Here is a 24,921-nt window from a genome sequence, read left to right as displayed (position 1 = left end):
GTTCTAGTCCTGGGGGCGGAGAGGAGAGCATGAATTTGGTACTTCAGTGTGGAGGGGTGGGGGTGGGGGGGGACACACCTGAGAGGCTACAGTGTTTTGGATACTGTTAGGAATGTCAGTCACATGGGCTATGGTAGGGAAAAACTGACCAGGCTCATATACTGAACTACAATGAGACATAATTTGGGGTACAATGATCTAAAGATACCATGCTCATATTATGGTCAAGTAAATACTTCAAACACTTAGGACACACTAACAAGCTGTGAGGTCCTTCAGGAGGGTAGTGGGGGGTAGCTGCATTGAGCATATAGACAGTAAATAAATTATTTTTACTTTAAAGGCTTCTACTGGTCTGAATACGATGAAAATATAAAGTAGGAAGCTAACATAGGAACATGCTAAGAAAATGGGTTATAATTCAGAACCTTTGAAGAGCCTGCTGCAAAGGTTCGACCTGCCTAAGCGCAGTGAAAGCATCTTCAGAGGGCTGACGGGACATCACCAGCCAGACCTACAGTCACTCGGGTCTCCAGGACAGCCAGCTCCCCAAGCAAACGTCCTCTCTCCTGCATGAGCTAAGCAGACATTCCTTGGGACTGTTTCATTATTAGCACACAGAGCTTTAGTTTGCTGCCCATTACTCTGAAGAGAAGGGGACAGAGTTGCCAGCAGAACACAAAGTCCTTTATCCTTTGTACAGTGGACTCAGGCCTAAGCTGGGAAGTGGGCACACTGAAATACTTTCACGCTCCTTTTGCCTTCAGAGCTCTGAGGGCGCCTGTGAGGAATTTAGAACAAAGATAAGCAGAGGGGGAAAAGCCCAGCTTTATTATTAGAATAATTTAGTCTTTAAAAATCTATCTCCTTAACACAAATCAAGCACCTGGAAAGTATCAGGTAGGTGAAGTTTTCTATCATTTTGGTTAAATATTACATATTGTGCTTTTTAGACCATTCTTTAAAAGGTTACAGCTTTTCTTTTCACACACAAACACTGAAAAATAGCCAAAATAATAATAATAATAAATAATAATAATAATGTGTATATATACTTAATAAGGTTAAAATAATAAAGTAAATAATGATTTAAAAGAACAGAAGAAAAGGGCTGGAGAGATGGCTCAGAGGTTAAGACACTGGCTGTTCTTCCAAAGGTCCTGAGTTCAATTCCCAGCAACCACATGGTGGCTCACAACCCTCTAAAATGAGATCGTCTGGTGTGCAGGTGTACATGCAGGCAAAACACTGTATACACACTGTATACAAAGAAGAAGGAGGAGGAGGAGGAAGAGAAGAAGAAGTCCTAATGTACAACTTAGGTTATGTAACTTGTCTGATCTCTTAATCAGAAAATATGTAAATTATCAACACTTATAGTTAGAAGGACCGTCTAAGTCTATGGAAACCTAGTAAAGTCAGTAAGGAAGAAAAAAAAAAGCTGAGAAAAGAACCTTAAAATTTTATTATACTCAGCTTAATGTCTTAAGTTGAAAACTTCAAGAAAACAAAGAAAAGGATCATACATTTCAATACTCAACATAATGTATATCTTCAATCTTTTCCAACTTACTTTAAATAAATTGTGCCATACTTACTCTTGATGAGTTGTGCAAATTTTAGCAAGCTGTTCAAAATCTTCACCATTAAACCCCTTTTCTGAATTCCTCAGAGGCGGCACTCTATGTGACTGGACAGCTTTCCATTTTGTTTCTAAACGTAAAATATTTGTTAGTCACTGGCTCTTACAAAATGTATTTGGGCTCCACTGTCGTAATTAAAGTGCAGCTAGCTTCTCAAGCAACCCAAAATTCAACACAGTTAGAAAGAGCTAAATGATTACTTCACAGTACATGCAAACATCATCCTACAAACAAAATGAGCCCTGCACACATGCAGAAGAAACAAGAAGAGCTACAAAGAGCAAGCTACAGACCGTCCGCCTTCCCTCCTCTTCCCTCTCTCTCTCACCGCGCTGGGGGAACTCAGGGCCTTACGCTTGGTAGGCAGGCTCTCCCACCCCAAGCTACACCCCCAGCCTGTGCTCTGTAACAGTAACTTGACTGTGTGACTTCTATTCTTTTAACATGCAAAACCAGGTCAATGTGCTAACTTTCTAGATAGCAAGTTGTTACATTATGGCTAATTCTGCGTTCCAGTTCAGTCTGTACTTACCCCATTGTTCCTGGATGGCAGAAAGATTTGCAAGCAATTGCTCATGATATAGTCGTTCAAGCTGAATGAATTTCATTGCTTTCTCATCTGAATAGAAAATGTGAGGAAAACAGAAATCAAGACGATCTACACTAAACCCCAGGTTTGCAAATGAATGTCCTACTGAAACCATGAAATGTGTACCTGACCAAAACACGAGAGGACTCTAAATATTTTTACATTTATCCACATCTGATGTGACATTTCCTGGCTTTACAGCAAGTACAATCTATCTATGATGCAGAGGTACTTGGGTTCCACACTATCTACAAAGTGAGTCCAGGACAACCAGGGCAATTACACAGGGATAAAAACTTATCTCAAAAAACAAAACAACAAAAACAAAAACAAAGAATTCACCACAGTGACTTTCCTAATTATCATATGATTCCACTTTTTAACTGTTGATCTTCTGACTACTTGGCTTCCCATTTGTACCACGCTAACTTGTATTTTAGGAGGTCAAGAAGCTCTGTCCAACTGCCCAGCTTCCTCTGGGCAATGTTCTAAATGTTGACCTAGAAAAAAAGTTTAGCTTTGTGTCCTCCCATGAACACTAAGCGGCTCAGCTCTCTCCTTTGTCACCTTAACGATCCTTGGGACTCTAAGTCAGGCTCAGGAGAAGAACCCCTTAGCTCCCTCTGCCCAGGACTGGCTGCCTCCTATTAAAATGCTTACATGAGGTCTACTTGACAACGTTATTTTGTCGGTTACTAGTGAAGACCTAATCTTTCCTTTGCAGCAATACACAGCCGTGCATCATAAAACGTGTCTGTCCGTGAGGGACCATTAAAACACAAATCTAAATTGCCCAGTGATGCAGTTGCATCTTAACATGATGTTCTCCAAACAACAGAACCTCCTAGTGATGCCTTTCTCTGTGAACAGGCCTGCTGTTGAGCAGCTCAGGACCACGGCTGCAGCAAGCATCAGTTCCTGTGCAATGCTGTCCCGCAACACTCTCCCTCATGAGAATGTGTGACTGTGTGCTTAAGAGCAAGAGAACCTACTAGATTTTTAAAGTTTCCCTTCCTAGCAGCACATGCTTTCCCCATTCTCTTGAACATGAATATTTAACATTGGTAGAATTAGGGCTTCTTTAAGGAAAGCCAAATTTAGGTGGCTCTAGGGGATTTTCTGGAGTGACCTGTTTCCTCCACCTTGCTCTTTGAGGCATCTGTTACAAGGGCACACACAGCTACCAAAACCCGCTGAAACCACGTGGTCTGCACATTTTGTTGCATAGACCTCAATGTGAAAAAAGATGGCTCTTCAAGCGTTCTACGAATTTCTCTCTGTAATTAAGAAAAGGATACAGTCCTCTTCCTGGAAATAGGTCTCGGCTACCTGTAAAGACAAAAGAAGAAATTAATATTTGAGTGAAAGGACACATTTGGGAGAGAGCAAGATCCTGAAAGGCTGCTTTGATAGTCTTAAAAGCAGTTTCACCGCATTCGTGAGTTGAGAGGAGCTTTGTAGGTGCAGACACAATCCTCTCGGGTCTCGGTCAAGAGAAGCTCGCACAGGCACTCTTCAGTCTCAAGCCCTAACACTTAAGGATGAGGGGGAAGCTATAGGCTTACAAAGGTACAATAGGGGTGAACAGGTTAAAAAGATTATTCTCTCTTATTATAAATCAAAAGTTAGAAATGGGGTCAGCGAGATGGCTCGGTGGGGGAGATACATCTGCCTAGGCTGTCAACTGGAGTTCCATCCATGTGACCCTCATGGTGGAAGGAGAGCAGAAGTTTCTAAGTTGTCCTCTTACCTCCACACATGCATGCATGCACGCACGCACGCGGGCACACACACACACTAAGGGTGGAAATGGCACAGTACATGAGACTGTAACACCATTCATCTCTAGTTTGAAAACTACCAGCTCAAACCCTCGTGGGACACTGGCTCTGGTGTCTGCGGATGTTTGAGACTAGGGTCTCATGTAGCACAGGCTGGCCTTCAGTGCCATATGCAGCCAGGGATGACCATAACTCTTGATCCTCTTGCTTTTCTAAGTAGCACCACAAGGCAAGGGCATGCTGTGATATTTTCACTTATTGTCGTGGGGTGTCTTCTGCAACTGCTCTCCACCTTTATTATTGGTGTTATTATTATTTTTTTTTTTAAAAAAAACAAGATATATTTATTATTATGTATAGAGCACTCTGTACTGCATGTACACCTCCACGGCAGAAGAGGGCACCAGATCATACCATAGATAGTCACGAGCCACCATGTGGTTGCTGGGAATTGAACTCAGCACCTCTGGAAGGGCAGTCAGTGCCCTTAGCCTCTGAACCATCTCTCCAGCCCTATTGGTATTATTTTTAAGGCTGGGCCTCACTATGTAGCCCAGGCTGGCCTCAATCTCATAGAGATCCACCAGCTTCTGCTTCCTAAGTGCTGGTATTTAAAAGCAGGTATGACTAAACCTGGCCAGGCACCTTATATTTTTGACTCTAGGTTCCCACAGAACCTGGAGCTCATCAGTTGGCTAGACTGACTGCTGGGGATCTGCCTGTTCACCATGACAGCTGCCTTGGCTTTGTTGTTGTTTCTTTTGTTATTGTTTTTTTTACACAGATGCTAGGGACCCAACTCAAGTTCTCATGGTTGCATAGCAGCTGCTTTCCCATCTGAGCCACCACGTCACTCCTGTTCTTAAAATATTTATTTCATTTTTAATCATGTGTGTGATGCGTATGTGCATGTGTGTGTGCAGATGCCTGCCTGCCGGATCAGAGATACCTGATGCCTTGGAGCTGGAGTTATGTGCAGCTGTGATCCGCCTGGTGTGAGTGCTGGGAACAGAACTCAGGTTCTCTGGAAGAGTAGTACATGCTCTTAACTGCTGAGCCATTTCTCCAGCTCTGGGCATAGATCTATTTAGTTTTTGACACAAGATCTCTTGTAGCACAGGCTTGCCTGAAATTCACTAAATAGCCAGGGATGACTCTGAGATGCTGATCTTTCTGCTTCTACTTTCTGAGTGCTAATTATAGGCCTGGCACGGCATTGCTATTTTTTAAAAAGACCAGGCTAGCTAGCTGATACAGCTCAGCATGCTTCAGGCTCTGAGTCTACTTTCTAGCACCAAAACCATAGCTCAGGGATGTAGCTCAGTGGCAGGGTGCTTAGCTAGTGTGTGTGGGGGGGACCTGGGTTCAATTCCCAGTACAACAACAACAACAACAAAAGGGAGAGAGACCCAGGGCAAGTGCAATGTTAACAGTTGAACATCTGCAGTCTCACACATATGAAGACTACTAGAGAGAATCCAGTCTCAGGAGCTGATCCCCACTCCTTCCCCCCCAAAAAAAATCAATCAGGCTTGTACTTTAATCCCAGCTACTGAGGAAAAGGCCAAAGCAATAGCTTGAGCCCAGGAGTTGAGGGCTAGCCTGCACAGAAAGCCCTGTCATTAACAAATACAATTAATTAATTAAGAATTTCAAAAAAACTCTGACCTCCTAAAAAGTCTCCACTGCATTTTTGATGCTCTGTCTCACACTTGCAATCCTACATGTGCTCTGGCATTTAATTTCAACTAAATGCTCACTAATCCAACAGTATATCATCTGGCAAGTGTCTTTATCTTAGACTCAAGAACGTACAAAATTGAGTAAAATAATATTGTTTTAAACATTTTTTTTTTCTTTTTGGTTTTTCAAGACAGGGTTTCTCTGTATACCCTTGGCTGTCCTGGACTCGCTTTGTAGACCAAGCTGGCTTTGAACTCAGCGATCCACCTACCTCTGCCTCCCAAGTGCTTGGATTAAAGGTGTGCACCATCATCTCCCAGCTTTAATGGAGCCCAGTGTGGTGGTCTACAAATCTTGTCCAGACAGCCAAGACTAGATAGAGAAACTTAGCAGCAACCTTTGCCGTGTATTTTAAAACATGCCCCATGGAGCAGTAACAGAGCTCTGAGACATGAGGTACAGCAGGGCTGATGTTGTGAAGAAACTCAGCAAGCACTTCTTAAAGGAAAATTCATTCATGGGCTGTGTCCAACAACTGTGGGGCCAGGAAGGGAGCTTGTGGTAGAGCACTGGATGGGCCAAGGCCCTGGGTTCGATACACAGCACAGGAAGATAAGTAAACACAAAAGAAATGGTATTCTATGGGGATGACCTCAGTGCTGTGGGCCTGTAATGCCACAAGGACAACCGTTTCCTAGGTGTTCTCACTACTGTTTATACGGTGCTACTGAAGTTTTTGGTTGCCATGCAGAATATTTATGTAGTAAGTATATGAGTCTCATATTCTGATTATCCACATATAAATTTTATTTCTATATTTCAAAAAAAAAAGCAAAACTTTCTGCTACAGTGGAGATCACAGGACAGATTGCAGGATTTGGCTTTTTTTTTTTTTGCACCATGCAAGTTCTGGGGACTGGTTCATGATGCCCGGCTTGCTGACAAGCACCTTGGTTGGCTGAGTCATGGAGCCAGACCACTTTACACTCTCAGAACAATTTCTACTGATTCCTCTAGATTTTTAGTTTTTTTAAAAAAGGTATCATTTGGAGATCACTATCTCTATTTTCTAAGGAATTGCCAGTACAAAGAGCAATAAAGTAGTTTTCAAATTTAAAATCCAGCAGTAAGCGGGCTGGAGAGATGTCTCAGAGGTTAAAGCCACTGACTGCTCACCCAGAGGTCCTGAATTCTATTCCCAACAACCCTGTGGTGGCTCACAACCATCTATAATGTAATCTGATGCCCTCTTCTGGCCTGCAGGTGTACATGCAGACATACCACTGTAGGCACAATCAATCAATCAATCTTTTGAGAGAGGTGGGGTGCTTAAAACAAAAACAAAAACCCAGCAGTAAAAAAGGAGCAACTCTGGTCAGAAGAAACAGTATGTGTGGAGACAAATTTGAGGTCATATCCTGACACCTTATGTATTAGTTTCAGTTAAAAACAAAAAACAATTTTATACAAGTAATGAAGATAATTACTTTGGTGTAAATTTTCCGTGTAAAGTTGGATTCTACACTTACTTTACTTAAAAATGTTTTTAAGTGGTAAATTGCTTTAAGAGTCTGTCTTTTAAGCTGGGCAGTGGTGCACACCTTTAATCTCAGCACTCTGGGTGGCAGAGGCAGGCAGATTTCTCTGTGTTCAAGGCCAGTCTGGTCTACGAGTGATGCCAGGACTACACAGAGAAACCCTGTCTCGAAGAACCTCCCCCCCCCCCAAAAAAAAAAAAAAAAAAAAAGAGAGAGAGAGGGAGAGCAAGAGAAAGTGACATACTGGGAAACCTTTCAAAGTTGGCTCTTGGGTGTGTTGGGGACCCCAGTGTGCACATTTTTGTCATGTCCAGTATGGAGCTGCCAACATCTGGGATGTCACTCAACATGATCACCATGAGCTTAAAAGGCAGGTTCTGGTGTAGGCTGGGTTATGCCTAACGGAAACTGTTAGGAACCTTTCATCCACAGACTGCCAGAGAAAAGTAAACAGTGCTGCACTGCACTGCTCCTCTTAGACGTGTCCCCTGAAAGCCACCGCCCTACCTTTTGTATTTGTGCACTGCTGCAGGTGGTTACTTACTAACTGCTCTCATGGGGGAAGTTTTGACGGGTTTCATTTCTATTATATAATCAGATTGGTGGGGGGAAGCTGCAGAAATACAATTTTCAGTCAGTTTTTGGTTTCTGTGGTAGTTTTTGTTGTTGTTGTTGAGTCAGGGTCTTACAGGGTTGGCTACCCAAGCTGACCTTGAACTCGCTATGTACACCAGGCCAATGGCCTCAACCTTGTCACCACAATCCTCCTGAGTCAGCCTCGCCAGTGCTGGGTTATAGCTGTACACTCCCCATCTGAGTTCTAGAACCACGACAGTAACAAAGCCATGCCTCAAAAGTAAGTGCTTTTCTAAGGAAAGAGGGAAACTTCAAAAATAAATCTGCAGAATCTTTACACTGAAAGAATGCCCTCCACCTAAGGCCAGCAGGACAAAAAGGCAGGGTGCCTCCCTGCCCATTTATCTCAACCTGAAAAGCAGCCTGGCAGAGCAGCTGCCTCATGACTTTATAGGTAAATGGTCTGACTGTTCTAGTCCAAGTCCTGACACTTAGCACTGTGGACCTTGAATGTGTCATTTTCATCTTAACAAACGGTCAGAGTGACCCACATCTACAAGAAACAAAGCCCCACCAACCTTCATAGTGTTTGGGAGTGTACCACCACGCACTGGTCTCAGGCTCAACTTAGAGACATTGTCTCATGCTGTAGCTCAGGCTGTGCTGGAACTCACTGTGCAGACTGGGCTGACCTTGAACCCCTGCCTCCCCCAGATGCTCTTGTCTCAGCTTCTGCTCCCCTGTCCCCCCAGGTTAATCATTTTGTAACTGTGCTTTGGTGGGTACTTAGTGTCCATCCGATGAATGAGTCCCTTGGAAGATGGGGGTGGACTCAAGCTTGAGCTGTCTAATGGCCCCCTCCCCTCTCTGCAGCCCCAGGGTCCCTTCTGTACAGCCACACCTAGTGGCTGCCATCAACAAACCGAAAAATCACCGGTTTCATCCAAACGCCTGAGGCAGGCTGGCAGGGGAGACAGAGGTTCTCCCCGCCATCTCAGCACAGGCCCCCTTTGATAAGGTGACCGAGGTGTCTGGATCCCCTGCAGGGATGCGGACTTCTAGCTTTGTTTCCTTTTGAGCACACCCTCTACCAACGTCTCCATGCTCAAAGCCCCGGGTGCCGTTATTTTCCCTTCCAATCACTACCACTGGGATAACCTGGGACATGGGAGGCCAGTGCTTTTCCTCCTCTGGAGGGGGAGGGGGAGGGGCGGTTCCCTCACGTTCAGACCTGGGGAACTTTACTATGAAATATAAACAGATTCTTTTTGTCTTCCTGACTAAAATGGGTCTCCCCAACCCCAGCCTCCCCAACCCCAGCCTCCCCAACCCCCCCCCCCCGATTTGCTTCTGCCCTGGGATCACCTGCCATGGAAAAAACTTTCTTAATTCTAATGCAGCTATGGCTTAAGGACAGAAACTTCATGAAACGATCTGCCTGTCTTATTATTTCTATCTTTATCTTAAATATTCTTTTTCCAAAACTGCACTGAAATTCTTCAAGGGAGTTCAAACCACAGGAAATCGATAGCCACATACTTTTACCCTTGATTTGGCACTGACTGTCATTTTGTCCAATCTGCTTTCTCTCTGCGCCTTCTCCTTCACCATCTTTTCTTCCCCAAGAAACTCCTTCAAGTGCTTCAGGTCTCACTTCAAGTGTCTCTAATCCTTGCACTTACATCACTTGGGTACAAAAACACTCTCTTATGACCCCATCAACCACATAAAAAATGATGCTCATGGCTTGAGAGAGGGTTCAGAGGTCAAGAGTGCCTGCTTTTCCAGAGGGCCACAGTTCAAGTCCCAGCACACAATGTACTGCGACTCCAGCTCCTGGTGATACAACCTCTTCTTCAGTTATCTAGGGTGTTCTCTGTCTCTGTCTCCCTCTCTCTTAAAAACAAAACCTTTATTAAAAATGATGCTTTAGTTGGCCATGGTAGCACAGGCCTTTAATCCCAGTACTTGGGAGGAAGAGGCAGGCGAATATCTTAGGCCAGCCTAATATACAAAGTGAGTTCCAGGACAGCCAAGGCTACACAGAGAAACCCTGTCTCAAAAAGCAAAACCAAAACAAACAAAGAAAAAGCTATTTAAATGCAACCCATATTCAAACTTCTTCTGGGTTATTTTAACTATAGCAAATTCCAGTGCTAATGCTGAGGAACTTGATCAGAGCGGCAACCTCAGCTGCTCCACTGGGAACAGATGGTGATAAGGTGGATGAAACCGCTGGGAACATCTTTTGCAAATGCAAGCCACTGTGCAGATGCAGTGAAGGCTGAAAGCCATGGAAGGGCTGCCTCGGTGTGGCGGTCCTCAGTGATGGTGAGTCAGTAATGTTCTAGAGGCCCAGCAGACGGCCATGTTTCCTCAGCAGCCACATAACGAGGAATAAGTCTGTAAACATACACATCTTAATGCCTTTGAGCAAAAGGTATTTATTCTCTGAAAAAAGAAAAATTACCACTGTTTACTACAAAAGTTGAAGCAGAAGGAAATGAGATAAAAAGTTAAGGGCGGCGGGGGTGGGGGGGCGTGTAGCTCTGTTTTGCAGAGTGCTTGCTCAGCCCTGGACTTGACATGACCCCTCGTGCCACATAAACTGGGTATTCTGGGTCACGCCTGCAATCACATTACTCGGGAGGAGGAGGCTGGAAAAGCAGAAACTCAATACACATCCAGGAAACATGAAACTCCATCTCCAAAAAAGAAAGAGAGAGGGGGGGGGGGGGGGAAGAACACCTCAGAGACCCTTTCTCTAGTCCCAAGTACCAATTATTTTCATTTTAATAGCTTCTTTAAAAAAGCTAATAAAAGGCAAATCACAAACATTTAACATGTCTTCGCGTGATCTCATATGTTAGAGGGTTTCCCACTGCTGTCTTGAAGGCCCCCTCGCTCCTCTTTCTCCACCTTGTAACACACCCCACCTCCCAATCATCAGAAGAATTCTGTTTCTAAAGTGCCCATTGCATTCTGGGTATTTGTTTTTTGTTTTGTTTTGCGATTTTGGAGACAGGGTTTCTCTGTGTAGCCTTGGCTATCCTGGACTCGCTTTCTAGACCAGGCTGGCCCCGAACTCACAGTGATTCACCTGCCTCTGCCTCCCGAGTGCTGGGATTAAAGGCGTGCGCCACCACCCAGCCAATCTGGGTATTTGTTGTGCCACTCCATAGCTGAGTGCCTGCTAAGCATGTGTGAAGCCTACAGTTATCCCCAGGATGACAAAACAACAGTAACAACAGCAAATGTCTCCCTGTCCCACCTTCGCAAAGGCATCTTCCCTGTTAAGGGCTCAAGCCCTCATCTCACATGTCTCTTGCCTCCTTCATCTGGGACATCCCAGCCATGCCTTTCACAGCCTAGCTGCTCTGCTGTGAAAGCTCACTTTTTTCCTTTCTTTTTAAAAACTTCTAAGGTTTATGTGTATGGGTGTTTACATGTATGTCTATACAACTCTTATGTGTCTGGTGCCTTTAGGAGCCAGAAAAGGGTGTTGGGATCCCCTGGAACTGGAGTTTCAGACAGTTGTGAGCTGCCCTGTGGATGCTGGGAACTGAACCCAGGACCTCTGGGAGAGCAGTCAGTGCCATTAACTGCACCAGCACCTACTCACCCAGTTCAAGAGCTGCCTTCTTTTCTCTATTGCCGACTGACTGGACAAAGTTAATTGTTTGTCTTGCGTAGCTCAAGCTTAGACACGCCCACTCTGACAGTACAAACTCCCACATTTGTATCTGCATACTTATTTCTCCCATTTAACCATGTTCTTTATAACACGTGTGAGGGAGTCTTTGGCTTCTTGGCCTCCAGTTAGAGCCTACTAAACTCTTACATGTTGATTCCTCTTTATACTTAGAGGAAGCACCGAGTAAAGGCATTGGCCACACTGTGTCCACCACCCAGAATATGCCCACTTTTCCACCAGTCATGATGCACTTAGGGTCAACAATGGGCGGGATGAGTCCATCACGGAGAACTGGATTTTAGATGACTCCAAACATAGGCATCAGTGTTAGTGAGGCTGAAAGTGAAGGGTGTGATGTCATACCTGATGGAGGAAGAGGGGAAGTGCTCTAGAGTCCATCTGCTCCACCTCGCCCCGGATCAGCGAAAACAGTGGCTGCAGCGCTGGCGCAGAAGCTCTTGTTGGGTCATTCACGTTCATTCCAGCAGCTTCCTCCTCACCAGCTGCTTGAGATGCTGCATTCTGTGTCTGCATTAAAGGGGTAGCATCTCCTGCAGAAAGTGAAGGAAAGCACTGCATGAGGCTAGACCCCGCCACAGAGGAATGCTTCAAAACTAGCACTCCCAGCCAGGCAGTGGTGGCACACGCCTTTAATCTCAGCACTCAGGAGGCAGAGGCAGGCAGATCGCTGTGAGTTTGAGGACAGCCTGGTCTACAAAGTCAGTCCAGGACAGCCAAGGATACACAGAGAAACCCTGTCTCAACCCCCACCCCCAAAACAAAACAAAACAAAAAACCCCAAAACTAAAAACTAGCATTCCCATTAATGAAGAAACTTTTGAGTGAAAGTAAAGATATAGGGGCAGGTGGAGACCCAGAAACCACAAGTTACTGTCCTCCTCCCGTGAGCGACTGGGCTGATGCTTTGCTGTTGCTAGGAGCACTGATGCAACCTTTTCGGCAGACTGATCACTGAGGACCAGTAAGGAGGGGCTGGGGAGGCAAGTGTTCGCTTTACAAGCATGAAAACCCAAGTTGATGCCCACAAGTCATGTAAAAAACCTGGGCACGATGGTACACTCTGGTAACCCCAGGGATGGGGAGTCAGAGACAGGTGTACTTCTGAGGCCTGCTGGCCAGCCAGCCTCGCCTTCGGCAAAAGACTTTGTGGAAAACAAGGGTGGTCGGTTCATGAGGGCTGACATCTAATGTCCTCTGGCCTCAATATGGACACACACACACACACACACACACACACACACACACACACACACAGAGAGAGAGAGAGAGAGAGAGAGAGAGAGAGAGAGAGAGAGAGAGAGAGAGAGAGGGAATTAAAAAGATAAAGAAATTGACGTAACTTACTGCCTGATCAAAAACTTCATTCTCCCAATAGAAAGGTACATTATACTCTGAAGTTCTGGCTTGCCTCAAATAAGAGAGACCTGAACAGGAAGGTAAGCGTGTCACCCCGGGACACAGCTAAACAAACTGAGCCACCTCTCTTTATAACATTAGAGCTACCTGTAGGTCCCAGGAGACTTGTGGGGACTCAGGTGGCTACCAGTGAGGTATCTTCCCTGGAGAAACTTCTGAGCCATCACTGTTAAGTGCCCAGCCCATCCACAGCCTCTGCGATGCACCCACACTTCCCATGTTAACTGTTAGGATAACATTAGCCTTCACCAAAACCTCAGCATCACTTCTAATTTTCATGTTCAAGCCAAGTGACGTACTTATCCCTGTGAATACAGTCCTTCAGCTGGTCTGTCTCAGCAAGGCTCCTTTCCTCCACAATGGGCCCCAAACCCCGCCTTCCTCTGTCCATCAAATAAACCCAGTGCTCTGGCCAGACTGGTACCCTCTCTACCTCCCCAGGAAATACTCTATACCTGTCTGTGCTCTTGCACATTTTACAAGCTGGAAGAGTTCCCATCTACTTTCACCTATTTATGTTCTACCCTAACAGACACCCCATACCATATCACATCTCTCTCTCTCTCTCACACACAAACACACACACACACACACACACACACACACACACACTCTCATGAACTTCAGAGATGTATTGCCCACACCTATAGCTTACCTTTTGAGACAATGTTCGCTACTGAACAGAATCCATCAGTCAAAGAGCCTTGTTGGACAAGGGAGGAGCCAGTGGCCAGGTAGAGCATTATCTTTCAGAGTGACCTTAGATTAGAATGTTACTCGCTATAAGTAGAGATGAATTCCCAAATCTCTCCCAGATCTGATCAATTGAAACAGTCCGGACACTCACAGAGATCCTGGATTAGGTAACACAGAGTGCTGGCCTGGTGGTGCACTTTTGTAACCCCCAGCAGCTGACGATAAGCAGAAGCAGGAAGGTCTGAGGTTCCATGCCATCTTGAGTGACAAATGGAGTTTGAGGCCAGACTGGGCCAGAAGAGAATCTGTTTCAAACAACAATTGCATTGGAGAGCTAGATACAGGAAAATCCCTGAGGCTGGCTGGCTAACCAATGTAGCCAATCAGTGGGCTCTGGGTTCACTGAGAGACTGTCCTAGTTAGGGTTACTGGTGCTATGATGAAACACCATGAGCAAAGCAACTTGGGAAGACAGGGTTTATTTGGCTTCCACTTTTACATGACTATTCATCATAGAAGGACAGAAACTAAACCGGGCAGGTACCTGGAGGCAGGAGCTGGTGCAGAGGCCATGGAGGAGTGCTGCTAACTGGCTTGCTCATGGTGGCTTGTTCAACCTGCCTTCTTATCGAACCCAGGACCTCCAGCCTAGAGATGGCACCACCCACAACAGTCTGGGCCCTCCACCATCAATCACTAGTTTAGAAAATGCCCCACGGTCTTGCCTACAGCCCCATCTTATGGAAGCATTTCCTTACTTGGGGCTTTCTCCTCTTTGATGACTCTAGCTTGTGTCAAATTAGCATAAAACTAGCCAGCACAGAAACTCAGTCTCCTATCTCTATCTATCTATCTGTCTCCCTATCTAGAATATAAAATAATAAGGTGGACAAGCAATCGAAGAAGACAACTGACATAGATGTCTGACCTCCACAAAACACAAAATAAACAATAAGGTTTTTTTGTTGTTTAAAAGAAAGAAATATGAAGCAGTGGGAGTTGCTTAATGGTAGAGGCCTAGGACCTCATTCCTTGCACAGGAAAAGAAAAGAAAGAAAGGAAGAAAGAAAGAAAGAAAGAAAGAAAGGAAGGAGTGAATACAGGCCATTGTTGTGAACAAGGGTAAGTAAGGCTGCCCCTCCCGAATCCTAACAGAAGTGTCCTCTGGTTCCCTACAGGAAACAGGGAAAGCTTACAGGTAGGAAAACGAACTCTTACAGGAAGGGTCTCACAGCATTTCCACATAGTGGGTTTTATTTGTAGTTCTGCCAAAAGTATACACGAGAGTTCTGTGATGGCTTAAATAACCCTACCAATCGTTGTTATGTATGCTATTGAAGAAGGACTTTCTTATTTTAGGGACATGTGAAGTAGACATTGCTATTCTTACTATATCAATACTTAATACTTAAACCAAACACTTAAAATATGGCCTTACCAGTTCCATGTCATTAACAGGACACAAAGAATTCATATTAGAAAAGTAGCTAGTGGTGATAAACACTTTCCCCCCCTTTTGTCTTTTGGTTTTTTTGAGACAGGGTTTCTCGGTGTAGCCTTAGCTGTCCTGGACTTGTTTTTTAGACTAGGCTGGCCTCAAACTCACAGAGATTGCCTGCCTCTGCCTCTGCCTCCCCAAACAGAAACAAATGAAACAAAACCAAACAAACAAAGAAAAAGAAACGAAAAAGGAAAAAGAAAACTATCTGCCTATGCTGGGCATGGTGGCCAGGCCTTTAACATCAGTAGAGGAGGAGGCAGAGGCAGGTGGAGGAGGAGGAGGAGGAGAAGGAGGAGAGAGAGAGAGAGAGAGAGAGACAGAGACAGAGAGAGAGAGACAGAGAGCGCATGATGTATGTATGTATGTATGTATGTATGTATGTATGTATTTATTGCTAAAGAATCAGTGAAAGAACAACCTGGAAGCCGGGCAGCCTGCTCCCAACACTTACTTCCTGTACTTCTTCCAAGTTACTTAACCAGATTCCCTAGCTTTGTTTTGATCTCTCTGCAGCACAGGGGAAATAACAACTGCCTTCTAAGATCACTGTAAGCACCAAATGAGGCAGCCGAGACAGGTGGACAAACCGAGGTGTGCTCCTGACCCTCACTGCCATTTAAAATATTAAGACAGGTAAAATACCTCTGAGACTGCCCCACGTCCCACTTTTAAGAACATTATTCAGAGGCAAAAATTAAAGCCACTCTGCACTAAATAAAAGACCCTTCCCCCCCCCAAAAAAAAACCCAAAATATAAAAATAACAAATAGCTAGATGTGGTGGCACTCACCTTTAATCTCGGCACTTGGGAGGTAGAGGCAGGTAGATTTCTGTGAGTTCGAGGCCAGCCTGGTCTACAGCGTGAGTTCTAGGACAGCCCCGGCTACATAGAGAAAACCCTGTCTCCAAAAAACCAAAACAGAAAACAAACACAAGAATAACAAATAAAAACAAAACACATAAAGCAGGGCACGGTGGCCCACCCACGCCTTTAAGCCCAGAACTCGGGAGGCAGAGGCAGATGGATCTCTGTGAGTTCGAGGCCAGCCTGGTCTACAAAGCAAGTCCAGGACAGCCAAGGCTAAACAGAGAAACCCTATCTCAAGAAACAAAAACCAGCCAACCAAATACATAAAAAGAACCATGTACGGTAGTTAAAGACTTAGTTCAATGTTTATCAACTGTTAGTTTAAACAGGAGTGGACTTGTGTCCACTATAGAATAACATGCAATTGCCTTTCAGGTTAGGTTCTTTTACTCAGGCACTCACATTTCCTCCACGTCTTCCCATGGCTTTATATCTCATCTCTTCTCAGCACTGGATGGGCTTGTTTTGTGGGGCAACACTGGGATAACCAGACTTACAAGCTAACATGATGGGAGCCTGCACTTTCTGTTGTGCTGAATGACATTAGAAAAGCTTCCTGAGCACTCACACTGTGATATGGAAGCTCAGTGTTTCTCCGGGTGGATCTTAAGGTAATTTTGATAGTGTTACATTTGACGGGGATGCCCTTTGAGTTTTGTAAATGTTTGGCTTTAAGAAGGTTAATTATAGTGTCTAGGAACCATATAAGGAGACCATCAAGGCTGGTGGATCTGGGCCCAGGGGGGGCCTGCACAAAATGCTGTACCAACCAAGGACAATGCATGCAGTAAACCTAGACCCCCTATTCTTATATAGCCAATGGACAATGCATTCTCCATAGTTGGTGGAGAGCAGGGACTGACTCTGACATGAACTCTCATGCCCCCTATTTGACCACTTCCCCTGGGTGGGGAGGCCTGGTGGCACTCAGAGGAAGGGGAAGCAGGCTATCTGGATGAGACCTGATAGGCTGTGATTATATGGTGGGGGAGGAGGTCCTCTTCTGTCACAGGTCTAGGGGAGGGGAATAGGGTGAAAGAAGGAGGGAGAGGGGAATGGTAAGATGCAAATGAGGGGATATCGGGATGTAATCTGAATAAATTACTTAAAAAAAAAACAAACAAAAAAAGAATGTTAATTATGTTTCTGGAATTATCACTAAAATTCTTTGTGGTACATAAAAAGTTCTCTGGGAAAAATGAATTTATACTTATGCAAGAAAATCGAAACATGAACTGCCATGTGTAATTTCCCCTTCACTGTAAAGTCTCATTCAATATAAAGAAAGCTCTCTGTGCATGAATCCAGATGGTTAGTGAGAAACGAGAAACTCTATTTACCTTCCTTTGCAAAACCACGTGAGTTACAGTTAAAATACCCACCAAACAACATGGTGATGCTATTTATACATTCTGCAGATGACAGGCAAATTCATAAGCTCTAATTTAACTTAACACCTGTCAACTTTATTAGGCTCTAAAAAAGAAACCACACTTCAGCATTTGTCTGTCAAGGTTTTATTTAGCGTTTATACTTGGTTTTAGCAAAAGACTGAGAAACGATTTTATTTGATTAAAAAAAATTATTTGCAACAGCTTTGGGGGCACTGATTAGGCAGTTTCTCTTGACTGAGATAGGCTTGTTCAGGTCTGTGTCCCTGGCACATGGCTGATCCATTCAGCTCAGAGGCTCAGCCCGCCTGTTGTCAAGAGGCACTCTGCAGAGCCCAGTGACACCCTCTAGCAGCCTCTGCCTTGAAATTCTAGGTCTGCACCCAGCATGTATGCCCCTCTAGTGACTGCCATCTGTGCATGCCCCTCTAGTGACTGCCATCTGCGCATGCCCCTCTAGTGACTGCCATCTGCGAGCACAGCTGAGATGCGGCTCTTTGGCTTCAGGCTCGGGAATAGTGTGATTTCATCACTTAAAGGCAAAAACCGAGATTATGAAACATTATCACAGACAAACGATACCTGAAGGATGCTGTCTAGGAGCTGGCAATGACTAGTAAACACAGTGGTGATGGAGCCCTAGAATTAGGGTTTCAGAGTGAAATGGCAGAAGAGGCAGCCCCACTTTCCCATGTCCCTTTACCAGAAGGACTGACACAGGTGCCTGTCTCTGTCATCTAATTATAAACTCTCCCAGAGCAGGAAAGTGGCAGGCTCTGCTGAAAAAATATTCTCAGGTGATCAGAAAGTCAAAGGACAACTAGTTGGGTTACAAAATGCCATTTGAATCCAGAGAGGAAGCACCAAGAATGTAGTTAGCCCCGAGAAAGCAGGGCTTTTGAGAGTGCCCATGCAGCTGGCAAACTCCATGGTTATTGGGAAGGATAAATGCTTGGAGAAGGCCTGACAAGGGAGACCCTGGGCTTTCTCCTCCAGGACCCCGTGCTCTGCGGCCAGCAGGAAGGGATCAGGAAGCCGAGGGAGAACCACAAACAGCCTGAGAGCCAGAGCCAAGCTGTAAAGCCCAGAAAAGGAAACCCAAGCAAACCCGAGCAACAAGTGCCACCCCTCTGCTTCCCAGAGTCACTGCCACCAGAGGGGTCACCATGTCCAGTCTCCAAAGAATACGAAGAAACAGTGTAGAACGGACGGTGCAAGAAATCAAGTGACGGAAACATCCCTGAGGAAGATTAAACATCAGATCTGCCAAAGAATGTAGGCTAACAGTCTCAAAATCCACTCCAAGGCCTAAGGGAACTATGAGCAAAAAACTAAGGGACACAAGAAAGCAACCCAAAGGGAGTACATGAAAGAGAGTGAACAAGGAAATTAGCATTTAAAACCCAGACATTCTGCCCGGCGACTTGAGTTTCGGAAACTGACAGTAGTGAAGACTGCATGTGTTATAAATCTAATTACTGCTACTGATGAACAGAACCATTTTGTGTCCGTCTCAGCCATAAATCTTGCAGACAGATCAGGTGTAGACATAAACACGAGGTCTGTATAGTAGCTTCCATCCCAAACCCATTTTCTCCTATGCTTCTTCATTCTAAGTTCCGCTACCAGAAGCCAGAGGAGAGTGCTCTGCATTTAAGCCTTGTGGTCACTGCCTAGACCGACTCATGTATTCTCAGCCCTTGGACCGGCATTCTGGCTAAGATAAATCTGAAACAGAGACAAAGTCCTTCAGCCTGACCTGGGGTCAAAGGGATGAATTATGTAATTATGGCATAATTGCTGCTTGCTCCGTGTTGCTGGGTCTCCTCCCATGTCCTCCGGCTACAGCCAGGGAGCCAGGCAGAGGGAGCACTGTGGTGAAGAGGTTAGCCTGGGGTCAGGCTAGGCTATTAACACATGGCAATAAAGTAATTAATGGTAAAGGATAAAGAAGGTGACGTATACAGTGTACAGTGTTCGAAGGCACTGGAACTGTCACCAGGCTTGATTTTAGGTAGCTATTGTTTGCTTTGAGATAGGATCTTCTCATCATGCAGTCATAGCTGGTCCGGGACTCGTGTGTGGTCCTCTTGTCTTCTTCTCAGTGCTGGGATTACAGGCATGAGCCACCACACCAGCTTAAGGTGGCAACTTAAAAATGACTGTCAACACTTAGGGCTATTTCGAAGGACACACCTCTGTCCGCTACATTTTCTGCTTATAAACTGCAGATTCTGGACAGCAATGCATGCGCCTCTAAGAGAATCCTGGTAAATGCCACAAAGGGTGTTTTTTTCTTGAGCAAAAGTTTCTAGCCTTTTCCTAGCTTGTTAGCTTTGCTGAGCACTTAAAGAGGATGGGTTGTTAAAAATAAGAAAAAAAAAAAAAAAAAAAGATTCCATAAATCCTAGTGAGCCTCAGCTCAGATCGACCTTGGTATTAAATACTCCTTCCTTCATTCAGCCAGACTTATCTTGAACTTAAAGATTTTTTTTTTCCTTTCAAATACAGGGCTTATTACATGTTTAGTTTTTACAGATACACGGGATTTGAAATTTTTTTTTCCACAAAATCAGTGCTAGATTTAACAAATACATGCCAATGAGAGCACTCGTGGGCCAGTCTCTATGCCCTTAACCCTGAAGGTTTCAAAGCGGGTGACCCCACGGCAGCTGCACCCATTCCAGCACAGTACTCCCTGCTGTTCGTTCCAGTTCTGTCACTTCCGAGGGCTTGCTGCAGGCTGTTTTCATTCTGTATTCATGGCACAATTAGTACACATAAATATTGCTAGGAAGTAGCCTCTAAATTATGTAGATCATGCCAATTAGCACCAATGTTGGGAATCTCTAATTTTCCTCTTAGATGGTTGATTAGCTGTTCTACACTCTAACAGGTCTTATTAAAAACTGAAAATATGCAAGGGGTTTGCCCAAGCATGCAGTTAGTTATGCAAATTCCTCACCCTTAAATTAATAAAAGCTCTTAAACTTCGTGTCCACAAACAACACAAGTGCCAAAGTTTCATGTGAAATGAATACAGAACTTTTCAATTCTGGCATCCTGACTTGGTTAATATCATCAAAATGGCTAAATTCCTGAGCTGGGCGTGGTGGCCTTTAATCCTAGTACTCAGAAGGCAAAGACAGGCAGACTGCTGTGAGTTTGAGACCAGCCTGGTCTACAAAGTGAGTCCAGGACCGCCAGAGCTGATACACACAGAAACCCTGTCTCAAAAAACAAACAAAAAGGGCTAAGTTCTACCATGTTATCAATGTTATTCCAGGAACACAAAATTCATCAGCTATCAAATACAAAAAGTTTTGTGGTTCTCTGGGATACATAAAGGGAAACAGGATCCTCAAAGTTAAGTTACCTTACAAGGAAGTATATAAATAGAAAATGACATAAGTAAAGGCTTCTGCTGAGCAAGCCTAGAGACCCGAGTTCAATCCCCAGAGCCCATGTAAAGGTGGAAGGAGAGAGGTGACATCACACAGCCCTCTGACCTCTACAAGTCACCATTTGCACACAACTAAGTGAACTAAAAAAGGTATTTAATGAGCAATTCATTCTCTCTCTCTAAGAAAGGTATAGGCACATGTTTTAAATTTGGAAACTTAAAAATAGTATGTTTGTGGAAAGAGAGAGCGAGATTAATACCCAAAGAAAACTGAAAAATTCCTTAAACTAATTTCCCCTGTAATTGTCTAAAATCTCCTGTCAATAGATTATCTCTGGAGCAACAGAATCAGATCACAAAGGAAGATCAAGAAGCCAAGAGTTAAATCTGAAGAGAAACAGATGTAACAGCACTTTATACAATTTACATAAAATTTGTTACAAATTGTCCTTTAGCAGGAAGCTTTCCGTTTCATGGAGCCATGGTCTATATAACTACCTCCATATTCTTTTCAAAAATAGTTTTTACTGAGATATAATTTACATGGCTTACAATTCACCTCTTAAGGTATAGAATCCAATGGCTTTATTATCTGGAGTGTTGTCTACTGTGGAGAGTCCATATTTGTAGCTTCTATGCTTTCACGATTCATCCTGTGGCTTGTCTGAGTACTTTATTATTATTTCATTGGTTGGTTGGTTGGTTTCAGACAGGATTTCCCTGTGTAGCCTTTGCTGGCCTGGAAGTCACTTTGTAGATCAGGCTGGGCCCTTGAACTTAGAGATCCACCTGTCTCTACCTCCAGAGTGCTGGGATTAAAGGTGTGCCCCACCATCGCCCAGCTTAGTACTTTATTTATTTATTTTAAAGATTTACTTATTATTTACACTGCATTCTGCCCACATGTGTGCCTGCACGCCAGAAGAGAGCACTAGATCTTATTATCAATGGTTGTGAGCCACCATGCAGTTACTGGGAATTGACCTCAGGATCTCTGGAAGAGCAGACAGCGCTCTTAACCACTGAGCTATCTCTCCAGCCCCAGTACTTTATTTTTTACTGCCAAAAATGTTCAGTTTTACACATGTATTTTCCAATGTTCATGTGTTTGTGTGTGTGTGTGTGTGTGTGTGTGTGTGTATCTGTGTGTCTGTGTTTGAACAATAGAGTCAGGTATACAGAGTAACCAAGTGTAGGGTTTTTTTTTTTTTTTTTTTCAGTGTTCAACCTCCCTTGAATATCCAATATCTCTTAGAAAAATATGGAACGCTTCACGAATTTGTGTGTCATCCTTGCACAGGAGCCATGCTAATCTTCTCTGTATCGGTCCAATTTTAGTATATGTGCTGCCGAAGTGGGCACCCAAGTGTAGTTTTGACCCAAGGTCGATGCTTCTTAAACAAATGAAGATAAGACCTTAATTCTTTGTAGGGATGATGAGGTGGTAAAAATTTGCAGTAAAGAAAAAGAAAAATAAAAAGGGACTCCTTAGAAAACACCTCAACACTGCAAAATTTAGCTGTAGCACTGAAGGACCGAGAAGTGAGCAGGCTTGGTGGTTCACATCTACACTCAATCCCAGGAGTTGGAAGCTGAGCTAGGAGGACTACCATGAATCTGGGCTACACCATGAGTTATAGGATAGTCTAGGATGCTGGGGGCTGGCAAGATAGTTCAGTGGGTAAAGGCGCTTGCAGCCAAACCTGACCACCCCTCATGTAGTAGGAGGGGAGAACCAAATCATCCTCAGATTCTTGCATCACACACACACACACACACACACAGAGTAAAGAAATAAATGTGGCACTGGGGGGAGGAATGGATGACCCAAACAGCTGAGAAGCCAAAGCTACAAATATCCTGGGTGGACACACCCTTCCATTAAGCTAGCATGAATTGAATCCTCTGAAGTCAATAACTAAATATCCTTAAATAAAGCATCTAAAATATTCCCTTGGCTTTATATATTTGTCTACATCTATCTATGTTTACATATTACTAGATAAATATGAGTTTGGAGATATACATTTCTTTTTTTTTCACATGCATGATATCCCATTTCTTTAAACATCAATTTACTGGGACTGAATGTAGTTTGGGGACAGAATCTGCAAAGCTGCACTGGCAACTCACTTGGGCGCTACGTTTTTGTTTTTGTTTTTTTGAGACAGGGTTTCTCTGTGTAGCCCTGGCTGCTGTCCTGGAACTCACTCTGTAGACGAGGCTGGCCTCAAATCTGCCTTCCTCTGCCTCCTGTACGCTGGGGCTAACGGTGTGCGCCATCACAGCTGGCCTCAGATGCTGCATTTTAGAAGCAGGCCTGAATCATGACCCAGAGACTAGACAAAGGGTGCATCTCAGATCCTCTCAGTGGAGACTCCCAGCATCCTTAACTCAGGCACTTGACAAAGCCCCTTACCCGTTTCCCTCACATCTACTCTTTACTGCCCCAATTTGGCATACTCATTGTGGCTCCCATTGTGTTACTGTCTTGTTCAAGCCTGTTGGGGAGGTCCAAACCAGTTATTATAACACAACATATTTGTAATCTGGGCCTTGCTATCTCTCAAATCTTGGACACACTACTCTGCTGTTTCTTTTTTCTTTTCTTTTTTTTTTTTTTTTTGTTTTTCAAGACAAGGTTTCTCTGCATAGCCTTGGATTACCTTGTGGGACCCGTGGGACCATGGGGGCTCTCAAATAAAAAAGAAGTAGTCAGTAGAGTCAAAGAAGCATGGCTGAGGACCCCACAAGCCTTTGCTGGCTGTAAAGATGGAGGAGGAAGGGAACCACACTCTGGGCTAGATGCTGGAAAGACAGAAACGGACTCCACCTTAGAGTCTCTAGGAAGAACACAGTCGACTGACAATCTTACTTTAGCCCAGAGAACAGGGGCAGACTTCTGACCCACAGAACTATATGACAGACAGTGTATGCTGTTTTAAGGCTCTAAAGTTAGAGAAATTTGGTAGAAGATCAGGGAAGGATTCTTTTTTTCCTTCTTAATGACTATATCTTGGGCTGGAATGAGACTAACAGCTAAAGCGGTTGTTTTACAAGCATGAGGTCCAGCGGTTGTATCCCCAGAATCCATACGTGACTCCACGGGAACTTAGGGGCCAGTTAGAAAAGTCTGCCTTACGGTCAAAGTCGGACATGTAAGGTGCAATTGGGAGTTGACATTTTATGACATCGCCAGTTGTTATTTTAGATAGCAGTAACATGTCAGTGGCACCTTCTACCTAACTCTAAACCTAGGATGAGGTCTTAGGTTCAATTCTCAGTAATACCAATAAATAAATAGGAAAGAAAGAAAAGAAAAGCCAGGATTTAAGAGAAGTGCTGAGAAAAGAGCTAAGACAGACTCACAGATTAATTTCTTAATTCTGAAATCTCTAAGACATGTGACCCAGAAAAACAGTGTGACACAGCAAGCAGAACCCATCAGCACTTGTTTTTTTGGCTGCTTTATGCACAGGACTGTTGTCCCCAGGACAATGCTGCAGGATGTGCAGTATCAGCTTCCTTGTAGATAAGCAGGGACAAGGAAGGAGCAGAGTCCCTGCTCTCAGATCACAAGGGCAGCGGCAGGCAGAGCACAGCTTCACACCAGAGCTCGCCTGACTCTGTTGGCCTGACCCCAGGCTGCATAGGCGTCCTCCTCCAGCTCCCAGCCCTCCATGTCTTAGACCAGCTGGATCCACCGTGAAGGGCAGAGGTGGAGTAGAGATGAGGTGCCTGCTCAGGAGAGTCTTCTTTGCTCTGTCCCCACATGCTCTCTACCTCTGATTCTGGCTAACTGCTGAGCTGTTTTGTCTAATGCTTAGATACCATGGCGACTAGCGCCGAGCAAACACCAAATGTTGTTATGGCAATCTTTAGACACTTAATCTGAACTTGTCTGTTAAGTCATACAAAATTTATGAGCCATTGATTGCCAAGGGCCGGGGAACAGAAGGAATGGGGAGTGACTGGCTTATAGGTTCACAGTTTCTTTTACAGGGCATCCAATGCTGGTAATGGCCGCACAGGTCTATGGCTATAATAAAACTACTGTGCCCCATACTTTAAAAGGTAAACTCTGTGGTTTGTTAATTATATCTGTCTTAACAACGTGCTAT

The 24,921-nt window shown here is 44.4% G+C and overlaps 1 protein-coding gene and 1 non-coding gene across 2 annotated transcripts in view; both read right to left on the bottom strand.

Moving 5' to 3' along the window:
- Positions 1-24,921, bottom strand: part of Cnst (consortin, connexin sorting protein) — an 80,506-nt gene that overhangs the window by 19,746 nt on the left and 35,839 nt on the right. Inside the window, exons 3-6 of the mRNA XM_051147987.1 lie at positions 11,868-12,066; positions 3,531-3,561; positions 2,176-2,262; positions 1,599-1,713 (exon numbers count right to left, since the gene is read on the bottom strand). Coding sequence (XP_051003944.1) covers positions 1,599-1,713; positions 2,176-2,262; positions 3,531-3,561; positions 11,868-12,066 — 432 coding nt within the window. The remainder of the gene's footprint in view (positions 1-1,598; positions 1,714-2,175; positions 2,263-3,530; positions 3,562-11,867; positions 12,067-24,921) is intronic.
- On the bottom strand, positions 22,056-22,162 carry LOC127191257 (U6 spliceosomal RNA). Its single transcript, XR_007830872.1, has one exon. It is a non-coding gene; the product is annotated as a U6 spliceosomal RNA (small nuclear RNA).

This window comes from Acomys russatus, chromosome 6 (assembly GCF_903995435.1).
Source record: "Acomys russatus chromosome 6, mAcoRus1.1, whole genome shotgun sequence".
NCBI lineage: Eukaryota > Metazoa > Chordata > Mammalia > Rodentia > Muridae > Acomys > Acomys russatus.
The sequence above is the reverse complement of the archived record's forward strand: the minus strand, read 5'-3'. Positions and strand labels throughout refer to the sequence as shown.